Source organism: Gymnogyps californianus, chromosome 17 (genome assembly GCF_018139145.2).
Source record: "Gymnogyps californianus isolate 813 chromosome 17, ASM1813914v2, whole genome shotgun sequence".
Classification (NCBI taxonomy): Eukaryota; Metazoa; Chordata; class Aves; order Accipitriformes; family Cathartidae; genus Gymnogyps; species Gymnogyps californianus.
This window is the reverse complement of record NC_059487.1, coordinates 17,018,788-17,038,179: the sequence shown is the minus strand read 5'-3', so window position 1 is coordinate 17,038,179 and position 19,392 is coordinate 17,018,788. Positions and strand designations below refer to the sequence as shown.

General features: G+C 63.3%; 1 protein-coding gene across 1 annotated transcript; it reads right to left on the bottom strand.

Annotated features, from left to right (window-relative positions):
* Positions 1-793: 793 nt before the first annotated feature.
* TGM2 (transglutaminase 2) lies at positions 794-15,502 on the bottom strand. The gene is made up of 14 exons (XM_050907642.1): positions 15,233-15,502; positions 12,643-12,822; positions 9,925-10,167; positions 8,598-8,716; positions 7,568-7,696; positions 6,721-6,901; positions 5,589-5,724; positions 5,357-5,460; positions 4,983-5,222; positions 4,530-4,802; positions 2,432-2,592; positions 2,048-2,184; positions 1,572-1,724; positions 794-1,162 (listed from the first exon to the last, which is right to left on the bottom strand). The coding sequence occupies exons 1-14, from the start codon at positions 15,240-15,242 to the stop codon at positions 1,051-1,053; spliced, it is 2,178 nt and encodes a 725-aa protein (XP_050763599.1). The 5' UTR covers positions 15,243-15,502; the 3' UTR covers positions 794-1,050.
* Positions 15,503-19,392: the final 3,890 nt, after the last annotated feature.

Below are 19,392 nucleotides of genomic sequence, written 5' to 3'. Positions count from 1 at the left end.
TGCAGCAGGAGACTACCAGTTCTGTAATGGTTTTTCTGGTGTTTGTTTAACAGGGGCAGGGAGGCTCCCACGATGTTTGTGGGGAGAAAGCGGGAGGGTTGTGTTCTGGCGTGGGAAGTGCTTATCTTCAGCAGTGCCTTGACCCCTGTTCCAGGCTTGAGACAAATCCCTGCCCTCCTCCCGCATCCCTGCACTCAGCCACCCCTTCTCCCTTGCTCCCAGGTTGGGTTTCTTGTGCTTCGGCTGCTGGCCCGTGCTTTCTCCGGCTGCGCTCGCAGCTGCCCGTGGGCAGCCCTGACAAAAGCCTGGGCGTGCAAAATCTGTTTGTTTAATTTCCTGTACGGGTTTTCTCTCCTGTCCTTTGTGCACAGTCGCAGCACCCGTGCCATTTCTGCTATGGCAGAAACGCACCGGGAATGCGTGGCATCTGCATTAGCCTCTGGGGCCGTGCTGCCTTGGAGGCTGACGCAGGTTTACCCCGTGCCGTGGGTGCTGCCGAGTCGCGCTGTGGGAGCGGGAGAGCCGGGGGACTCACCGCTCTTTCTGGGTACAACCCCTGAGCTGCGGAGCACCCCGAGAATGCTGGGCTGTGCTGGCTCTGCAGCTTGGGGCAGAGGGAGGTGGCTGAAGCAGAGCCAACAGCGTGGCTTTCGTGCAGCAAACAGCGGCCGCAGCAATAAACCCACAGCTTCAGTGCTGGGCTGGGGGTGAACTCGCCCCCCACCCGCTCAGGCGCTGGGCAAGGAGCTGCTGGGTGCCTCCGTTTGGAGAGGATGCTCAAGAAGAGCCGGGATGGCTTTAAAAGTGAAAAATAGAGTTTTTATTCAGTGCTTGCATAGTTAATTCATGTCAAGGTAACGCCCCATCCCTCACTGCACAGTGTTTGCAGTGACAGGAATGGTTATTAAAGCGAATACTCTGCTTTACCTATGCAGTAGGGTTATATGCAGTATGTATTTATATAGCTATAAATAGATTTGTTATGTATGTATATAGCATATAAACAGCTTTGTGCTCACAGTATACAATCTTTTCTCTGCCGAATTGCATTCAGAGAATTGCAACGCCACGCGTGAGCACGGCTGAGGTGCGATCAGTGCTGGAGAAGGTCGTTCTGCTGTTTGGTTTATGAAATCTGCTCTGCGGCCCGGGGCTGTCAGTGCTGCAGAAAGAGGAGAGGGCTGCCCGCTGCCCGGCTGTGCTGGGCTCGGGGGGCTCTGGGGGTCCCTGCTGCACCCAGGCCAGGGGACAGGCAGGACGGGGACGTTTCCACCCCGTGGGGTGAGGGAAAGGTAGTGAAGCAAGCAGCTGCTGCAGGGAGCCCCCGAACACCCCCGGCCCCTCTCTCCCGTCCCTGCTCCCATCGCTTCTCTCCCCGCAGCACCGAGCGCTGCCGGGGAGGAGCGTGGCACCGCGGCCGCTGCGTCGGGGTCGGGCTGGGCTTCAGCAATTGTCCTTCCCCGTGCCGCTGGGACTGTTCTTTGGCTAAAGCAAGTGGGGGGCCGGCGAACCCCCGAGCAGGAGGGGAGGCAGGGTCTCTGTGGTGGGGGGGGGCCGTGGCGGCCGCTCACTTGGGCTGGGGCGCGATGATGACGTTGCGGTAGCCCTTCACCCCCGTCAGCTTGTCGCTCTCGAAGTCCACCATCAGCTTGTGCAGCCCTGCCTGGCTCGGCACGAAATCCAGCCTGAACTTGGCCTCCGCCTGCGGCTCCACGGGTTCCTCGCTGGGGGTGGGCAGGGGGTCAGTGGGGTGGCCCCCCTCCCTCCCTCCCGGCAGCCCGTCACCCTCCCCGTGGTGCCGCAGGACGGTCTGGGATCCTGGGAAGCAGGGAGGTGGCATGGCCGAGCCCCCCTCCCCAGCGAGGCGTGGGGCAGAGATGCTCCAAGCCTCTGTGCCCCACAGGGACCCGTGCAGCCCCAGCTCCCATTGTGCCCATAGTGGAGCCGGGCCCCGGGGCTGCCCTCCCTGGGGGGGCTCTGGGCACAAAAATCCACCCCCACCCCCCTCCCAACGGCCCGGCCGGGTGAAGGGAGGAAAAGCTCTTACAGCTCCTTGACCTGCTGCCCGTCAGTGAGGCCGGTGCCCTCCACCACGAACATGCAGTTGTTCAGGGGGGCTGCGAGGGGGTTCACCAGGCTGATCTCCGCCACCAGCTTCCGCTTCTGCATCGGCTCCCCTAAAATCTGCAAGCAGGAGGGGTTGGACCCCCAGCACCGCCATGCCTGGGGGCTGCAGTGCTCCCCCTGCCCTGAGCCTGGCGGGGCTGAGGCAGGTCCCTGGGGATGCAGCCCCACTCCGCGATGCAGGACCTGCTGCCCAAGCCCCAGGGCTCGGGTCACTGGCACCAACCCCCCAGCGTGACCGCAGCAACCCCCTGTCAATGGGAAATGTCTCCCCAAACCCGCCCGGGACAGGGCGCTGGGTCCTTACCCTGATCTTGATCTCTGGATTCTGGATGTAGACATCCCTGATGGCCACAATGACGTCGCCAGTCTCGTACTCGGTCAGGAGAGCCACCACCTTGATGAGGTTGTCCTGGGTCAGGCTCTCCCTGTACTGCTCGTACAGGATGCGCAGGGGCACGCTCTTCTCTGCAAGGGGAAGCAGAGCGGGGTCAGGGCTCGCCCACGGCCCTGCGCTGGCACCCAGCTGCTCCTGGGATGGTCTGGGCTCCCCAGGAGCTTCTCCAGGCACCTTGCAAGGATGGGAAAGCCTTGGGGAAGCTGGGGTCCCTGCAGCACCAGGGGTACCCCTGTGAGGAAGGGGCACCGTGGGGTAGGCACAGCACCATGAGCCCACAAACAAGCCTGCACTGGGGGGTGTCAATCCTAATCACTTCCCAAAGAAAACAGGTTATATTTAGCTGTCATCAACCCCCAGATCACCAGTGTTTCCCAGCCGAGCCACAGACACCTGCAGCCGGTCACCCTGTGCCCAGCCAGCTGGGTCCTTGGGGTGCTGCCAGGGCGCTGGGTGAGGGAGTGCCAGCGTGAGCAAAGGCAGCGTCCCGCTTCCCTTCGCGGCAGCGAGAGCGGGCACATTCGTTATTCCCTTCATTGCAGCTCAACAAATAGCAGAGCGCTGAGGGCTGCATTTGTTACGGGCCCTGTTAGGAGAGCAGATCTTGGTGTAGATTAAAAATTAGTCTGTTCCAGGACAGCAGATGTATTATGTTTCCAAGCTCTGAAGGGTCTGTGGAAAACTGACATAAATCAAAACTGTTGTTTAATTACCAGGCGGTAATGCTAATTTGTAACAAAGGCAAATGAAGGTTCAGCGGGCCCATGCCAGGAGAGCTCTGTGGCGAAACGCTGTGAGACGTCGCGCCTGCCCAAGGAAGAGACGCCAAGAGCTTCAGCACTGCTGTGACCAGCCTGGCCGACAAAACCCAGCACCATCTGCTTCCCCCCAGCCTGGGACCGTGCTATCGGAGCTGACCTGGGGTCAGTCTCGCTCTCCCTGCCTGTGGGAAAATCCTGCCGGAGAGACCAGCCGAGCCCAGCTCCAGCTTGCAAAGCAGAGGCGTATGGAAGAGCAAGAGAGGGATGCAGGCGAGTGCAACAGAGCGCCCTGGGACACGCACAGCTTGCTCCCTCGGCGTGACGGATGCAATGGCAGTAACTTTTGTCCTGCTCTAAACGCCTTTCCAGCCCCCTACCTGAGCAAAGTTCCTTATCCTTTCATCAAAGATTAAAAATCCACGGTGGTAGATAAATAAGGAGGAAGCCCCCGAAGGAGGCATCGCTCACCGAGCAGCCTTGTGACGGAGCTGCGGCTCGCACGAGTCCCCGCCAGCCTGGGGTTTTGCCCACCGAGGCGGTCACAGGTGAAGGGTGGTGACGCAGCACGGGCAGCGCGGGGCTGCCGGCTGGATAAATGCCCTGGCACCAGCTCTGGGTGCTGGCTGTCCCTGCTGCCCAGCCCTAGGGTCCTGCTTTAACGCTGCCGTTATTCCACGGGATTAAACAGAAACCTCCAATTGCTGCCCCACGCCAGCCCGGAGTGCGCTGACCTGACGAACCAGCGGCGGTGGTACAACCGGCGGGGATACAGCCGCCCCTGCAGCGCCGGGCAGTGCCAAGCTGGAGAAGCAAGGACGGGGACGGCTGAAAGCAAAACCTGGCCCTTGGCTCACACCGTGTTTTCAGGGCGGTTGGTGCGGACCCCCGGGTCCTGAGCGGGGCCGCGGGGCTCTGTGCAAGCCTGCAACCCTTCCCGCTGGTCCTGGCTCCCCATGCTGACCCCCCGTCGGGACATGCCTGGCTCCTATTGCTGCTCAGCTGTTGTGCATGCGGAGCCGGTGGCTGGCGGCTACGACCAGGGTTTCCTCTCTGGAAAGCTGTCGGCACGGAGCCCAGACCCGGCGGCGGTGGCTCCCTCCCGCCGGCTGCGAGGGCTGCCCCGGCCCCCACCCCAGCACCGTGGCCTCACCGCAGACCCCGGAGATGCAGCTGAACACGGGAAAATTGCTGACCTGACCCCAGCCCTCGCAGCAGCATCCTCTCCTCGCTGCCAGCAGGTCTCTTACCTGCCCCGGGCTCGAGGGTGACATTCAGCAGGTCCTTCATGCCGCACTGGGGCCCGACGGTGCCGTTGTAGCTGGCGGTGCGAGCACACAGCATGAGCCTGCAGACGCGCTCTGCGTCTGTGTTGTTGCTGATGACGGCGAAGACGTCGAAGTCGCAGCCGTTGTTTGCGCCCTCCGACAGCTTGATCTTGAGGTGCAGCCCCTCGTCCTCCTCCCTGAGAGAGCTCGTCTCGTGCTCTGCCTTCGCAAACACTTCTCTCTCCTTTTCAGACCCTGCGGTGCATGAAGAAACCCATGGTTCCCAGGGGCGTACTGGGAGGGTATGGTCCGGGCTGCTTTGCCCTGATCCCTGGAGCCCTCCTGGTGCAGTTGCTGCATTATTTAATCGTTTCCCCACTCTGTTTCCCAATAACTACCCCCCCTGGGTGTCTCTGCCCCCACTGCGCCCCGTACCCTCCGGGTACTTGTAGGTGTGGGTGATGTCCTCCCTGCTGTCCCTGCCCACGCTCTTGGTGCTGATGTTCTTCCCCACGACCGAGGAGTGGGTGCTCTTCTTCTGCGACCCGTCACGCTGCACCACCCAGTACACCACGTCGGCGTTCACCTCCGCGAAGACGAAGGGGATGTCGTACTTCAGCTGCAGGTCGCCCTCCTTGATGGCTCTGACGGGGGCCGGCCCGCAGCAGAAAACCCCTGCGGGGAGCGGAGCCGCCGTCACCACCCGGGGTTCGGCCACCGCAGCGGCAAGACGCGGTCACGGCAGGGGGAGACCCTGCCGTGTCGGGGACGCGGGGCGGGATGGAGCGCCGGCACGGTGCACGCTGTACCTTCGCTCTTCTCCTGGGGTGTCGGGTCCAGCACCTGCCACCCATCGTAGCCGGGTGCCAGGTCAGGACGGGCCATCCAGGACTCCATCCAGCAGTGGAAGTTCCTGCAAGGGAAGCCAGGACGTAGGGGCCTCAGCCTCCCCCAGTGCCCGCCGGGCTCCAGGGAAGGGGTGGGGAAGGGGCAAACGCTGCCCCGGGGGTGGGCAGGCTGGGGTCCCACCGTGCCGCTCACCAGATCATGTCCCTGGAGCGCCGGTCCTCCTCCCCGGTCTCGTTGAGGTACCGGTCGATGACCAGGTTGCCGTTGGTGTCGTGGGCCGAGTGGTAGTTGGTCACCACCCGGCTGGGGATCCCCAGGCACCGCATGACTGTGGGGAGGCAGGGCAGGGTGAGACGGGGGTCCCGGCACTGGGGGTCCCGGGTTTGCACAGCCCCGTCCCATGGAGCCCCAGGTCTGCACGGCTCCTGTCCTTCCCTCTTCCCATCAAAGCGGTGCCCAGGGGCTGAGCCCCAGGACGAGCCGGTTCCTGCAGTCGCTGTGGGACTCAGCGTGCCGCGGGCGAGACGGGTGGCACGCGGCACTGACAGTCTGCTGGGTTTTGATATTGCAGTAGAAAAAAGGCACAAAACCGGCTGCAAGTGCTTTTGAGGGAGTGCACGGGCAGCAGCGCGCTGCAACCTCTTATTTAATCTCACAGCTGCCTTTTACTGCGAGCAGAGCTCCCTGGGGAACAGGGAGGTAGTTAGAACGCTTCAAAGGAAGGCTATAAACTTCTGTGAGTCGCAGAAAATCCACTTTAGTTTTCTGCTATTTCTCTCCTCTAAAAAGGATGTCGTATATCTGTGACATATAAATGCACACGCGAGCTCATGCAACCCCCCAAGTGCAGCGTTTTTCTCAGGGCAAAACTGTGCGAGCGTGCAAGTGTGTGCGTGCACTACTCGGCAGAAGCGAGCCTGGAATTTTTCCTTTTGCCCCAGCCTGACTGCCCCGGTGGCAGTGAAATTATTTTGATCTCAGTGGATTCATGACTTCATTGCAAACTTGACCTTAAAGCCACTTTCCTCCTCCTGGGCCGTGCATCCAGTCCCTCCCTCGCTGCCTGGCTGGGGAGGCAGCACTAATTGAAAAGCCAGAGCCCTTTTCTATCATTTTTTCCCTCCATTTCCTGACAAGTTACAATAACAGAGAGCTTAACTGCTAAGCAATCCCTGCAGGCTAATTGTAAGCAGCCCCAGCGGTTCCCTCCTGCTGCAGCACAGGGAGCAGGAGGAGGGCAGGGGGCCGGGGTGGGAGATGGGGCGGGGGGACACGGGTGACCCCGTCCTGTGGGGAAGGGGAGACAGGAGATGTCTGCTCTCACCGGTACACGCCACGGCAGCGAAGACCCAGCACTGGCCGTACTTGACTGGCTGGCACCCAAACTCCTTCCACCTCTTGAGAATATCCACGCTCCCGATCCAGGCCATCGGGCTCATCCCATCTTCGTAATGGTTGTCCCACCGCCCCGCCAGCACCCCCCGGTCCTCGTCGTTACAATTTACCTGCGGCACGACAAAGAGGGGCTGCGATGGATGGACGGCCGGGCACGGAGGGGCAGGAGCAGGCTGGTGAGGGAGGGCAAGTGCCTTCCCCCACTTCACACGTGCTGTCACCCCTCTTAGCCATCCCGGAATGGTGCAAGAGCTCGCCGGGATGCAGGCGGCCGCGGTGCAAGAGCGCACCGGGATGCACGCGGATGCGTGCATCCCGGCGCGCTCTTGCACCGCGGCCGCCTGCATCCCGGCACGCTGGGGATGCCCAAGTGAGAGAGTGGATGGATGGAGAGGCTATAACTGGGATGCGCTAACTGGGGATGGATTTTAGAAACATATCCTGGGAGTTTGGGTATGATTATCGCCTGCAGCAGCCAGCGAGGAACAAAAGCTGCTCCTGGGATGGTGCGTGCCCACCTCTGCTATTTTTCTCCTCTTAAAAGGATCTTATATATATGTGTGATATAAGAGCAATAGCAGGAAAGCTTGTAAAGGGGATGTGAAACACCTCAGGGAAGGAAACTGGTGTAAACTGGGGGCGGGGGGAAATGGCAAATGCCACCTCTCTGTCACAGCTGTAGTTTGGGGGGGAGGTCTGCAGCCCAGGGGACATTGGGTGCTGGGGAGACTGGGGACACCCTGCCAGGCACGCTGGTGGCCGGGGCCAGGACTCACCATGGCGCTCACCACCCTGCCGATGTACACAGGGTCGTTGCGGCGGGAGCAATCCCGGTTCTGGTCCCTCAGGAATTTGGGGTTTGTGTCCAGCAGCTTGAGGCAGATGGACAAGACGCCATCCTCGAACTGGTGCAGAGCGGGGAGAAAAGGTGTGTGAGGTCCCCACGGTGCGCGGGGTTCTCTCCCGCCTCCGTCCTCCGTCCTCCCTCCCTGGCTCACCACGATGCCCTGCAAGCAGAGCTGCGGGACACACGGGGGTCACGCAGCCCCGGGGTCCCCTCCCTGAGCCAGCACCCACTGAGTGACATCCCCCGTTTGTGCCACCGTGACGAGGGGCTGGTGCTGCGGCCGGTGGAGGCTCAGCCTGCGAAGCCCAAGGGCGAGCTCCCACCCTCGCACCGGGGCCGGATCCTGCTTCCTGCCGCCGCGCAGGGGTCAGGCACGGACCTGACCGCCGGGGAAAACCACCTATTTCCCGTCACTGGGTGAGTCACAGCCCTTCCCCGAATCAAAGCACGGATCCTGCCGGGGCCATGGGCATCCCCGGTCCCACCAGCCCCGCACCCCTCCGGACAGCCCGGAGCTCGGCGAGGGCGGCCGGGGCTCCCCCTGCACTGGGGCCCAGCGCGGCTGCGGGGGGCTGCAGCTCAGGGCACGGGCGCTGCCTTATCAGCGGGGCTGGCACGGTGCCAGGGAGCGCGTTATCGGGCACTGGCTCCCGGCGCAGCGTGGCCACCCCGATTAGGAGCGTGCAGCCCCAGGGCCCCCAGGAGCCGTGCAGGAACGCTCCCCTCGCTCTGCCACGCTTCCAAGTCACCGCGTTCCCCGCTTGGAAACGAGATCTTGGTTTTGTTTGTCCCACGGCTGCATGGCGGGGCTGGAGCCTCCCTGAGGTGCTGGCTGCATTTGGGGTGCGTGTTCGGGGGCACACACGTGGCACCAGCCCCTGTGCTCTACGGCGCCAGGGCTGCACGGGCTGGGCTCGGCTGGGGGTCCCGGGGGTCCTGGGGGGCCATGCCCCGCTCACCTGGCCGAAGTTCCAGGGGGTGGAGGTGATGTAGTCGCGGGCGCCCTGGTAGATGAGCCCCTGCTGCGACAGCACGTACTCGCAGCGCTCGTCCTCATCCCGGAGGAAAACCGTGTCCTCTGCGGGGAGAGCGAGAGATGGGGACAGGGCTCTGCCCCGCGCCCCCCGGCCCTGCTCAGAGCCCCCCCCTCCCCAGGGATGTGCCGGGCAGTGACCGGGGACAGAGCTGGTGGGAAATGAGGCAACAGGGGCTGGAACTGCTCCCATCTGAAAAAGCTGCTGGAGCATTTCAACCCAGTTTGATTTGAGCTGATGGGAAATTTTCAGCGGGCTTGTGGTTTTCTTTTCCATTGTTTGTCATTTCTCCCTTTCTTTCCTCCCTTTTGTTTTATGGAGCCGGGTCTTTTCCCAGGAGGGGAAACATCCCTGGTGGAAGAAGCGAGCAGTGGGAACCGGGAGAGATCGCAGCCGAAGCCATTTTGCTCGCACAGCAGTTACTGCTGGAAAAATCACTATTTACTGGAAATGTTTTCAGAAAAAAACCCAACACATACATCCCCAGTGCCGGTGCCCGACACAGCCCCAGGCCAGCGAAGCTTCCTAAAGCTCCTTATCTTGGCGGAGCCAGCACCGAGCGTTTGGGATTCAGGAAATCGCCGCTTTGGGCCAGGTCTGGCCGGGTGGAGTGGGGTGCAGGGCAGCCCGGGGCTGCTCCTCGGGGCGGAGGAAGGACGTGGACAGATGAAAATCCCGGCTGTTGTTTGCCCAGGGTCGTTAAACCCTCCGGCACTGAGCCTCCCTTCTGTGTCAGGCTGCCCAAATCTCCCCGGGACAGTAACATCCCTGGGAGCACCCAGGGCTGGTCCCTGAGCCCACAGCGGGGTGCCCAGCCCGGGGTGGGTGGGGGTGGGCAGGGCCGGGCCAAGTGGGGGCAATTAGGGGCAATTAGGGGCTTTTCCTCTGCCCACTGCCTGGCTGGGGGCTGCCCAGGGCTTCACACCAGCACCACAGAGGTGAGCTCCTGTGGGGCACCGCGCGGTGGGGGCAGCCCGGACGGGGCACTGGGTGTTTGGGGTGCTGGCAAAGGGGCTGCGTGTGTCCTGGGGTGGGGGACGGTGCTCGTGGCCCCAACCTGCTGCGGGGACCGTGTGGATGCGGAAGCAAAGTGGGGATTTCTGCTTAGACCTGAGCTCAGGGCAGGGCTTGGGGCACCTGGGGTCTGCAATGGTGTGAGACTCGTGGGGATGCGCCGCCCCGGCAGAGCTGGGGGGCGGCTCGTGCTTGCCTTACCTGGGAACCCCCGGTCTTGGGAAGGTGAAAGCCTTACCTGGGTGCCAGGCATTAAAGAGCAGAATGAAGTCCCCGATGTGGCAGCTGGTGCCCTGGTAGCCGGTGGAGGTCTCCAGCGTCAGGCTATAGCGGCCAATGCGGGCGGTGGTGGGGGAGCAGAGCGAGACGGAGAGGGACTCCCCGTCCTGCTGCTGGACCACAGCGCTCCAGCCTGATTCCTCTGGGAAGTCGGTCACGGCAAAGTGGGACCTGGTTCCCGACGTCTCGATGGGGCAGGGCCCTGCCAAGAAGGAGCACACCAGCTTTCCCAGTGCTCCAGGGACCCTGGGAGCCCGATGCCACAGGGGCTGTGCCAAGGGGACCTGCCCCACAAGGACCCCACGGTGCTCCTGTGCCCTCTGCCCTGCGGCAGCTGCCCGGACCTCGGCTCTTGCAACCCAGGAACGTTCGCCGTTTGGTTTGTCGGGTACTGGGGGCGCGGGGCAGCCCAGCTGTGGGAAGCTCAGGCATGTCTCTTGCTGTTTGGGAAGGGACAGGAGGGAGGGACCCCATGGGTGCCCCAGGGCCAGGAGAGCAGAGGGGGTGCTCACCCCGGTGCTCAGCCCAGGGCCTCGTCTCCTCCCCTCAGCTGCACCCACTGCTGCCTCCGCTCAGAGCAGAGCTGCCAAGTGCCCGCACAGCCCGGTCCTGCCGCAGCCGCGGGGGCCCCGGCAGAGCCCGGCTGTGAACCCCAGAGCCCCCGTCGCCAGGGTGCTCTCAGCAGGAGCCCTGCTACATGTGCGCAGCCTCAGGCATTGCTGCAAACATCCCACGATTAGTGATTACATCAGTGGCTGCAGCGCTCGAGCCGAGGACAGCGTGATCCCTCCCGGCCCCTCTGAGCACCCAGCTGCGTCCAAGCCACCTGCGCCGAGCTGGCTCCAAACGCTGCTCCTCCAGGGTGCGGTGACCCCCAGCCCCGGCCAAGCACGGCTCCATGGCAATGCCAGTGCCCGCGCAGGGCTGGCCGGCAGCCAGGGCAGAGGTGCCGCCGTGGTCCGCTCCCCTCTGCCAGGAGCGCAGCCCCAGGCTGGTCCCCTGCCAGCCTTTGCCCACAGCGTGGGCAGGACACCAGGCGAGTCACCAAAAATACTCATGAACTCATGACAGTGACACAGTTTCTCCTCTCTGTCCTTTCGGGGAGGCTGGGTTGAGCTAACCCCGTCCTTTTGGCAAGGGCCAGCCTGGTGCTGCCGTGGGGATGGGCAGCCATGGGAGCCTGCCTCCTCCTCCCTGCCTGCGAAGCCCGCGGCATCCCCCTGGGGCCCCAGGCGCCTGAGCAGGGCTCTTCCAACACGGCTGCTTTAAAAATACGGGCTCTATTCTTGCACGGAGCCGTTCCCCTCTTTCCGGCGGGAGGTGGCACACGGCCTCAGCGGCTTCGCTGTCCTGTGGGGGACAGGTCTGGCAGCCCCTGCCCTGATGGGGCTGTGGGACCAGCCCCGGTGAGGGATGTGCCGGGGCCATCTCCGGCAGGGCGGCACGGCCGCGTGCCTTTGTGAGAGCCGAAGCACCTTTGCCCTTTTTCCGCAAGCGCTGGGGCTGCGCTCCAGCCTGATGGCAGCTGCCGCCAGCCTGTGCCTTCGCCCCAGGAGGCTGCGCCGCAGGGCGTCTCCTCGCCTGCAAAACCAGCCTGGGATTGCCCGGGATGCAGCATGACCTTGTAAAAACCCGTTAGGTTTGAGTGGGGGGTGGGCAGACCCCCTGCCACGGCTGCCTTGGGACCGGGGGGGCAATGGGGGAGTTGCCGGTTTAGGGTGAAACCGGAGGGGGGGGGGTGTGCTGGGTTCATGTCTGTCACCCCACGGTGGGATCGGAGCTTTCAGGGGAAAAGCAAAAGAGCATTTTACACTGCGAGGAAACCCGGGTGCAGTTTCACTTTGAACTCTGGCCTGGCTGACTCAGCAGGATGCTGCAGCCCCAAAATAACTCTTGCCCAAGAAAGAATTTCCTCTCCCTTTGCTCCGAGCTGGCGGGGGCCGAGCCCCTGCCCAGTGCCTGCACCCAGCTCTGCCCGCAGGAGCGACGTCCCCATCCCTGCCGTTCCCAGCCGGCTCTCGCCAGGGCTACGGCAGCAGCAGCAGCAGAAGCCCCCGGCATGGAGCCACAGGAACCTGCTAGATGCTGCGCCCGGCTCCCGTGTACCGGCTCTGGCACCGCTCGGGGGGGGCTGCAGCAGGGCTGTGCGCTGGGGAGGCTCAATGGGAACGTTTCCTTTCATTTCCTTTCTCTAGGGTTTGCGTTTCCTGAGTAAACCCCGCTCTGGGGATGTCTGAGCGATGGGGGGCGGGCAGGGTAAAAAGACCACCAGCAAAAGTGCTGTGAAACCCTCTGGCTTGAAAAGATTCGCTTTTGCTGATGTTTCTCAGAAGGGCAAGAGACTCGGGCGGGTTCCCCAGCCGCAGCCAAGGCACTTCCCGGTGAGCCGGCGGCTCTGTCTCAGCCACGGGAAGAGGAGGAGACAGCGGCTTTTTGTTTTATTTCTTTATCACTTCCCTTCAGCTCTCGTTATGGAGCCGAGTTTCTACCTTTTCTCTCCGTCTTGGTATAAAAGCTGTGCACAGCAGCAGCCTGTGCCGGGAGGGGACGGGGCAGGGATGGGGACTGCATGAGATGGGGCAGGTGCCTCGGTGCAGCACGCGCGTGAGCATGGGGCAAGCCCTTGGGCAGAGGGCAGCTCGCCCTGCGGCAGGCGCTCGCTCGCGGCGGCACTCACCCGTCTCGACGTTGAAGGCGAGTTTGTCCACCCCCTCCTCGTAGCCCCTGCCCGAGAAGTGCAGGGTGATGGTGAAGGGCTGCCCCCGCCGCACCACCAGCTGCTGGCAGCCCATCTCCGCCGTCCGGTGCTCCCGGCCATTGTGCTCGCACTGCAGGTCCCATGTCTCCAGCACCAGATCTGCAAAGGTAGCAGCGTGTACAGCTCTCCCCTCTGCCGCGCGGTCCCGGCCCCAGGGTGCAGCCGTGCCCCGCACACGTAATTGCTGTTACCCCCACCCTGCGCCCTGGGTTTTTGGACTCTGGTGCCGGGGTTTGGCAGCCTCCTCTGCCCAAGCTGCCCTGTCCTCCCCGGGGTGCCCAGCACAGCCCTGGGTCATGCGGCCGTGCCAGGCTCTCAGCATCCCTCCTGGAGGGCTCTGCAGGCTGGGCTCGCATTGTGCGCTGCAAGCCTGCCGGGGCAGGGGTCCTGCAGCCGAGCTGGCAGCGAAGCGCTGCCCTCCCGACTGAGCTCGGTGCCATATTTCTTGTGCCGTGGTGCTGCCTTCCACAGTATTACCACGGAGGAGGGGCACCATGTCCTGCCAGAGCAGTGCCAGGTCCATGGCTCATGGCATCCAGCACTGGAGCAAAGCCCAGCGCTCATCTCTGCTTTCTGGGAGGCGTGGGGCCCGTCGGCCGGGGATTGCTGTCTGTGTGCCCCCACCTCAAGCGCCGCTGAGCCCGGAGAATGCCAGGGATGTTTCTGTGCCTCAGCCAGGCTGAGGGCAGCTCTCCCGCAGCTTTACTGCTCTGTGACTGCTGACAAATTGGTGAGGCTGACCGTAAATTCGGTGACAAAGAGGGTGTCTGATTCCCCAGCCTCGGGCGCTCTGTCCTGCTCTGCCTCCCAGCCCAGGCAGGGCTGTGTGCTGGAGCAGCTGGCGGCCGCATCCCCGCTGCACCAGGCGCTGCGCTGGAGCAATGCGATATTGTTCATCGTTGCTCAAGGCCAGTGACCCTTGAATGCTCTGCCGGCAGATGGGTGAGTTGCCAAAATAAGCAAAAGCGTTTAGTGCAGGAGAGCACACAGTGAGCTCAGCACCAGCCAGGGACCGGGGCGGCTCGGAGGCGCAATGGTCGGCTCGCCACCCCCGTGCCACAGCTCTCCCTGGCTGTGCCCTCCCCAGTGCCAGCAGTGATGGTCACTGAGCCCTCCTTGGGCCAGTGCCAGATGGAAACAGCTGACCCTGAGCTCGCCGTTCCCAGAGCTAAATGGAAACCCTGCTCCTGGCTCTCCGGGCACGGGGACCCTGCAGGGTGCATCCTGGGGAAGGCAGCTGGGCTCATCACCCATCCCCTCCACACTGCGAGGGCTGCTGCGCCAGCTGGGCCTGTCCATAAATAAGGGCAAGGTCCCTCCAGCCGCTCTGTCAGGACCCTGGAGTGGGGACAGAGCACAGAAAGGTCCTTTCCCTTGTCATCTCCCCCTTTGTAAGCAGAAGCATGGCTCCGTGCTACAGCACACGAACTGTGTGAGTGCAAACGTTGCTGACACTGAGCCAAACTTGCTGCAAAGAAGCGCGTTAAGAGAGCAGGACTGAGGCTCCTCCTCATCCCAGTTGCCCAGGGTTATCGTCCTCAGTGGATTTAGCAAAAAGCAGATTTCTCAAAGCACAGGTGCCTCTTCCCAAACCGATCAGTGCCAAGAGACAAGCAGGGAGAGGGCTGCGGTGCTGCCAGGCATGCAGGCAGGAGCGGGGTCCCGGGCACCACCACGCAGGAGCAAGAGCTGCCCGGTGTGTAGCAGCTCAGCTTCGTGCCGGGAGCTGGGGGTGCCTCCGTCAGTGCCCGACCTGAGGGACCTGCGTGGCATCGCTGCTGTGGTGCTGAGAGCCTGGTGAGCCGGGCTAGTCCGCGGCATTGCTGGGCACCAGGAGCAGGGTGATGCCGTCTCACCCAGCGGGCTGCGCGCCCATCAGTATCGCAGAGTCCCATTTCCTGGGACTCTGGAGACAGCTCTGTGGGAGGTGGGGGGTTGTCTCTGCCCTCTCACGCAAGCTCTGAAAAGCCACCTTGCAGGGAGGGATTTCTGAAGGCCAGAAGCGTTACTGCTGGCTGAGCCTCCAGAAATCCTCCTTAAGCCAGGGTGGGACGTATGTTCCTAGTCCAGCTGTCAACACACTTCTCCGAGAGCACTGAAAGCTTTAAATAGCACCAAACTTCATTCTGCAAATATCGGTGTCGCTCCGGCCAGCGATGTAGCTGCGGAGGGAGGGAAGGGAGCAGACCCTGCACGGAACCGCACTTTCCTTGTTGTCGCCGGCCTCTCTTTTAGTCTTTCCCATTCCCTATCGCCCTTCGCTGTAGCTGAGAGCTCCGTGAGCCGGCTCCCGCGCCGGCTGGCAGGAAAGCAAGCGAGCAGTCAACGGCTGAAGGTGCCGCCGAGCCCCGGCTGCGGGAGCGCTTCGCTCCCGGGCCCCCCCCGCGCAGGTGCCGGGACGGCGGCGGGGGAGCTCCGGGACGGCGGCGGGGGAGCTCCGGCCGGTCAGCGCTCCCCGCGGGCCAGAAACCCCGGGCACCGGCGGGAGGGGATGGTCCTGCGGTCTTACCTTCGGCCATGGTGCTCTGCACCGGGGGGTCCTGGTCCTGGTCCTGGTCCTGGTCCTGGTCCTGGTCCTGGTCCTGGTCCTGGTCCTGGTCCTGGTCCTGGTCCTGGTCCTGGTCCTGGTCCTGGTCCTGGTCCTGGTCCTGGTCCTGGGGGAGCTGCCCCTCACCGCCCGCCGCCCGGCCCCGCCGCTCGCTCCATTTATACCGCGCCCGCCGCCGCCGCGCACACCCCCGCGGCCGGGGATGGCGGAGGGAAAGAAAGGGAAAACAAAGTTTCCAGGAAACGGAGCGGTTTCGGTCCCACCTATTTAAAACATCACCCCCCCACGCCCCCCCCCAAAAAAAAAAAAAAAAAGCCGCCGGGGGTTCAGCTCCCGCTCGGCAGCCCCGGCCCCGGCACGCAGCCCCTGGCCGCCGGCCCCCGGAGCCTCCCCCGGGCAGGGGCTGGAAACGCTGCCGGTGAAGAGGAGGGAAAAAAAAAAAAAGTGGGGGGAGGAGAGGGGCTGTGCAGTTCACACTGAGATGCCAGAAACTTGAGGAATGTTTTCTCCTTATAAAGTTTTCATCCCCCGTGCCTTATCTCCATACCCGGCCATTTCTGGCAAGGGATATGGCTGCTCGGGATTGCAGCAGCCAGTCCCCCTTCCCGTAAATGCACCCCTAAGAGGCGTAGTAGCCAGAGGGAAAATGTGCTAGAAGCTTTGCTGTTTGAGGCAAAATGTGCTGGAAACCTTGCTGTTTGCTCCACGGCACGGTGCCACGGGGAGGTGTGCATGGAGCAGGGACCAGCGCTTTCCCTGGCAGCCCTTGCCCCATACACTGGCCATCGCTCTCCTGCCCGGGGGTCTCTGGCCCCATGGGACCGCCAGCGGCGCTGCCTGGGGCTGCCTGGCCTGGCCTGTCCCTCCCTGTGCACCCCAAGGGTGACCCAACACACTTGAGACCACCTAGCAGGGACGGAGGGCAGAGACCCCACACCTCCATGGGGTCTTGGGGTTTGGGAGTGCCCTCAGTAGCTGAGCAGCTTGTGATGAATAAGGTATCAAGAAGTTTCACCTCTGAAGCAGACTTTGTTTAGTTACTGGTTTTTCTTCATGTGATTTAAGCTGACCAGGGCCAGGACCAAGGATGGGTTTTGTTCCTGGTGGAGCCCCATGCCAACCTTTGTCTGGCCCTTGGCCGGCTGCGGGATGCTGCAGCCCCTGTGCCGGAGGCAGCTGCACGCTGGAAACCCTCCTCAGCCTGATGGGTCCCCTCCCGCTCCCCCAGACCCCTCAGCCCGTTCCCCTCCCAGAGCCCAGGAGGTTTGGTGGTTGGTGCGTCGCTCCAGGGCTGCTGCGGGTAACGAGGACCTTCTTGTGGATGGCAATGTCCTGAACGCGGTTGGGGTCTGTCACTTGGTGTACTCCAGGTCACCGCACAGGGCCCACGCACAGGCTGTGCCCCGGTAAAGCCCTGCTGTCCTGGGGTCTCCTGTGTCCCCCCGGTGTGCCCTGTCCCGGTCACGCAGCTGGATCTGCTCCCCGGGCACTCGGGGTGGTCCTGGCGAGGGGCCCTCGGCCACGGGCGATGCTTTCTGCTCAGGCATGCCACAGCACTGCGCTGGGAGGGTTTGCAGCGAGATGTGCAACTCCTCCAGCTCCACAAAGGGCTTTTTGGTGCAGACAGCGTCACAGCAAGCCAAGAGCATGCCAAGAGCAGATACCCCGGAGAAGCCCCATGAGCCGAGGACTCCTGGTGTGGCTGGGCCCCGGCCCTGCCGTGGCAGGCACATGGCTGATTTTGCAGCAGCGCTGCCCTGTGTTACCTGGCGTGGCAGCGGGCAGAGGGGCCCTGGAAAGGCAGCGTCCCCGGTGAAGGAGCTGAGCTGGTGTCGGCGCTGCAGCCGTGGCCAGGGGAGCCCCCTCCTTCATCACCATCTGTGAGGGAGGCAGGGAGGGAGTTTAGAGCGCGTGCAGCAAATCCTGGCTGAGGGAAAGCTCGGGGCAGCTGGTTTTAATGCAAGCTGTCCATGCACCGCTCCACCCCGTGTGTGCGCAGGCTGGGGGCATGCAGGTGGCAGGGGGGGAGCCTTCGCCAGGCGCACCGCCGGTGTCGGCACTGCCCTTCTCACCCCCACAGCCGCTAACCCGGAGCAGTGCCCGCCTCGTCACGGGACGAACTGTGCAGGTACAGCCTGCAAGCGCTGCCCCGTCAGCGCATCCCTGCCATTACCGCCGCAGAGTCCCGCTCTCCTTGCTCAGACTCAGGAGGAGCCTCTGAAAATATCGCCCTCTTCCTCCTCCCAGCCCCCTCGGTGCCGGGGTCGAGCTGTTCCCATGGATGCAGGGAGGGCTCACCGGGGGTGGGGGTCCGGGGGGCTGCCCGGCTCTCTGGGCATCAGGGGCACAGGAATTCCTCTCCCCTGCCAAGCCGCTGCAGGGCCGGGGCCAAGGGAGGGCTGGCAGCAGCGGGACCCACAGCCCCGCCGGCAGCCGGTTTCGCCTGCCCCAAGCTGGCCCCGTTCCCAGGGCGGCTTCCTGGGCGCCGGAGCCATCGCCATCGGTGGTGACATGTGCCAGCATCTTTGGGCTCATGCTGGAGGGTGCAGGGTCCGTCTCTGCCTGTACAAGCCCGCTCTTCCTCCCTTACCCTACGTGAACTTCGGAGGCACTCAGCAGCCTGAGGTCCCGTGCTCAGGATGTGTTTAATTTGCTCCGGGTAATGTGTGACAAACAGCCCGCAGAGCAATTGGAAACAGACTTTTCTCGCTCGGCTCGGAAGCAGGAGCAGTTCGTCACCGGGAGGGGTGTTGGTGTGTTTGGGGTGCGCGGGGCCAGACAAGCCGGGGCGCCCGGCGCTGGTCAGGCTGTAGGGACTAATTTCTGTCTGGTTTTCTGGCCAAGCACGGAGCAGGAACGACTGACAGCATCTGTCCCTGCTCTGGCACCTCTGTCAGAAGTGGTAGGAGCTGAGTGCCTGGCTGTCCCCTGGGGCTGTGCGGGGAGCCCCGCGCTTGGTCCCAGCATCTCAGCGAGAGGAAACCTCCCTTGTTTCCGACTTCAGTGCCCACTTTGCTCACCACCGCCTATCGCAGAGGCATCTCTCTGCCCAGGCACTGGAAAATGCCACACATGGAAGGCCAACCACGCTGATGGCGTTATTTTTACTCTCCTTAGTAAGACAAGGTTGCATTAAGAGGGTGTTTGCACTGCTGGATGCCCAAAATAACTCCTCATTTGCTCAAGGTGTTCAGCGGAGGACTGCGACTTCCCTCGCACCCACCCCGGTCCTGGAGCTGCTTCAAAGCGTGCTGGTTTCTTGCCTTCCCTGGTCCCGCGCAGGGAGAGCCTGTGTTTGCTTTCCTGGGTGTGTGCCGGGGAGGCTGGCAGCCCCCGGCTCTGCCCGCACATCCTGACTCAGTCTCCTGTGCAGGCAGATAAACAAGCTGTGAAAGGGGACAGTGTCTTCTTCTGAGTCGCCCTGTTAAGTTGTCAACCGACTTTAACAGATCTGCCCGTTTGCCTGCGTTGCCTCCCGCCCCGGGGTGTTCCCCCCCCACCCCGGGGTGTTCCCGAAGCGCGGCCCTTGGCAGAGCCGCGAGCTGCTGCCTCCCGCAGCCCTCCAAAGCCGGGGTGACTCATCTGCTCCCCACCTTGCACGGTGACCCCGGCAGCCGGAGCCCCTCGGCGGGGAGCCCGGCATCGTCCCGTCCCTGCCCTAGGCTCCGTGCTGGGGTGGCGGGTCCGGAAAGGGGGCAGCAGGGCTGGGATGTGACTTCGGGAAAAGGTTAAAGGGTGAGAAAGTGTTTTATGCTCGTGATGACGGGGCTGGCGGGGAGTGTTTGTGGCTGACCGTAGGGATCCTGGCACGTCGGACGCGGCAGTTACCCCTCGCATGCCGGAGCCGGAGAGGAGATCTGATTTGCAAGCATGGAAAAAATACTTCAAAAGCGGGGGGGGGAAACCTGTAGCTGCTGCGTAGCTGGCAGGGACCGAGCCGAGGGCTGGGCGGCGGTGGCAGACACGGCCCGGACGGGCACCGCAGTCTGGGGCGAGGGAGGACGGGCCAGCCGACGGGGGAAGCTGGGGCCGGTGACGTTCGGGGCAGGGGCAGCAGCTGGCTCTGCACGGGCATCACTCCTCTTTTGGGGCTTTTGGTCGTGCTGGGCCAGCAGTTGAGC

Coding starts and splice junctions, on each gene's coding strand:
- TGM2 (XM_050907642.1), bottom strand. Junction 5,223..5,356: donor ACCCCAGGAGAAGAGCGAAG/GTACAGCGTGCA, acceptor CGCTCCCCGCAG/GGGTTTTCTGCTGCGGGCCG. Junction 2,185..2,431: donor ATCCAGAGATCAAGATCAGG/GTAAGGACCCAG, acceptor TCCTGCTTGCAG/ATTTTAGGGGAGCCGATGCA.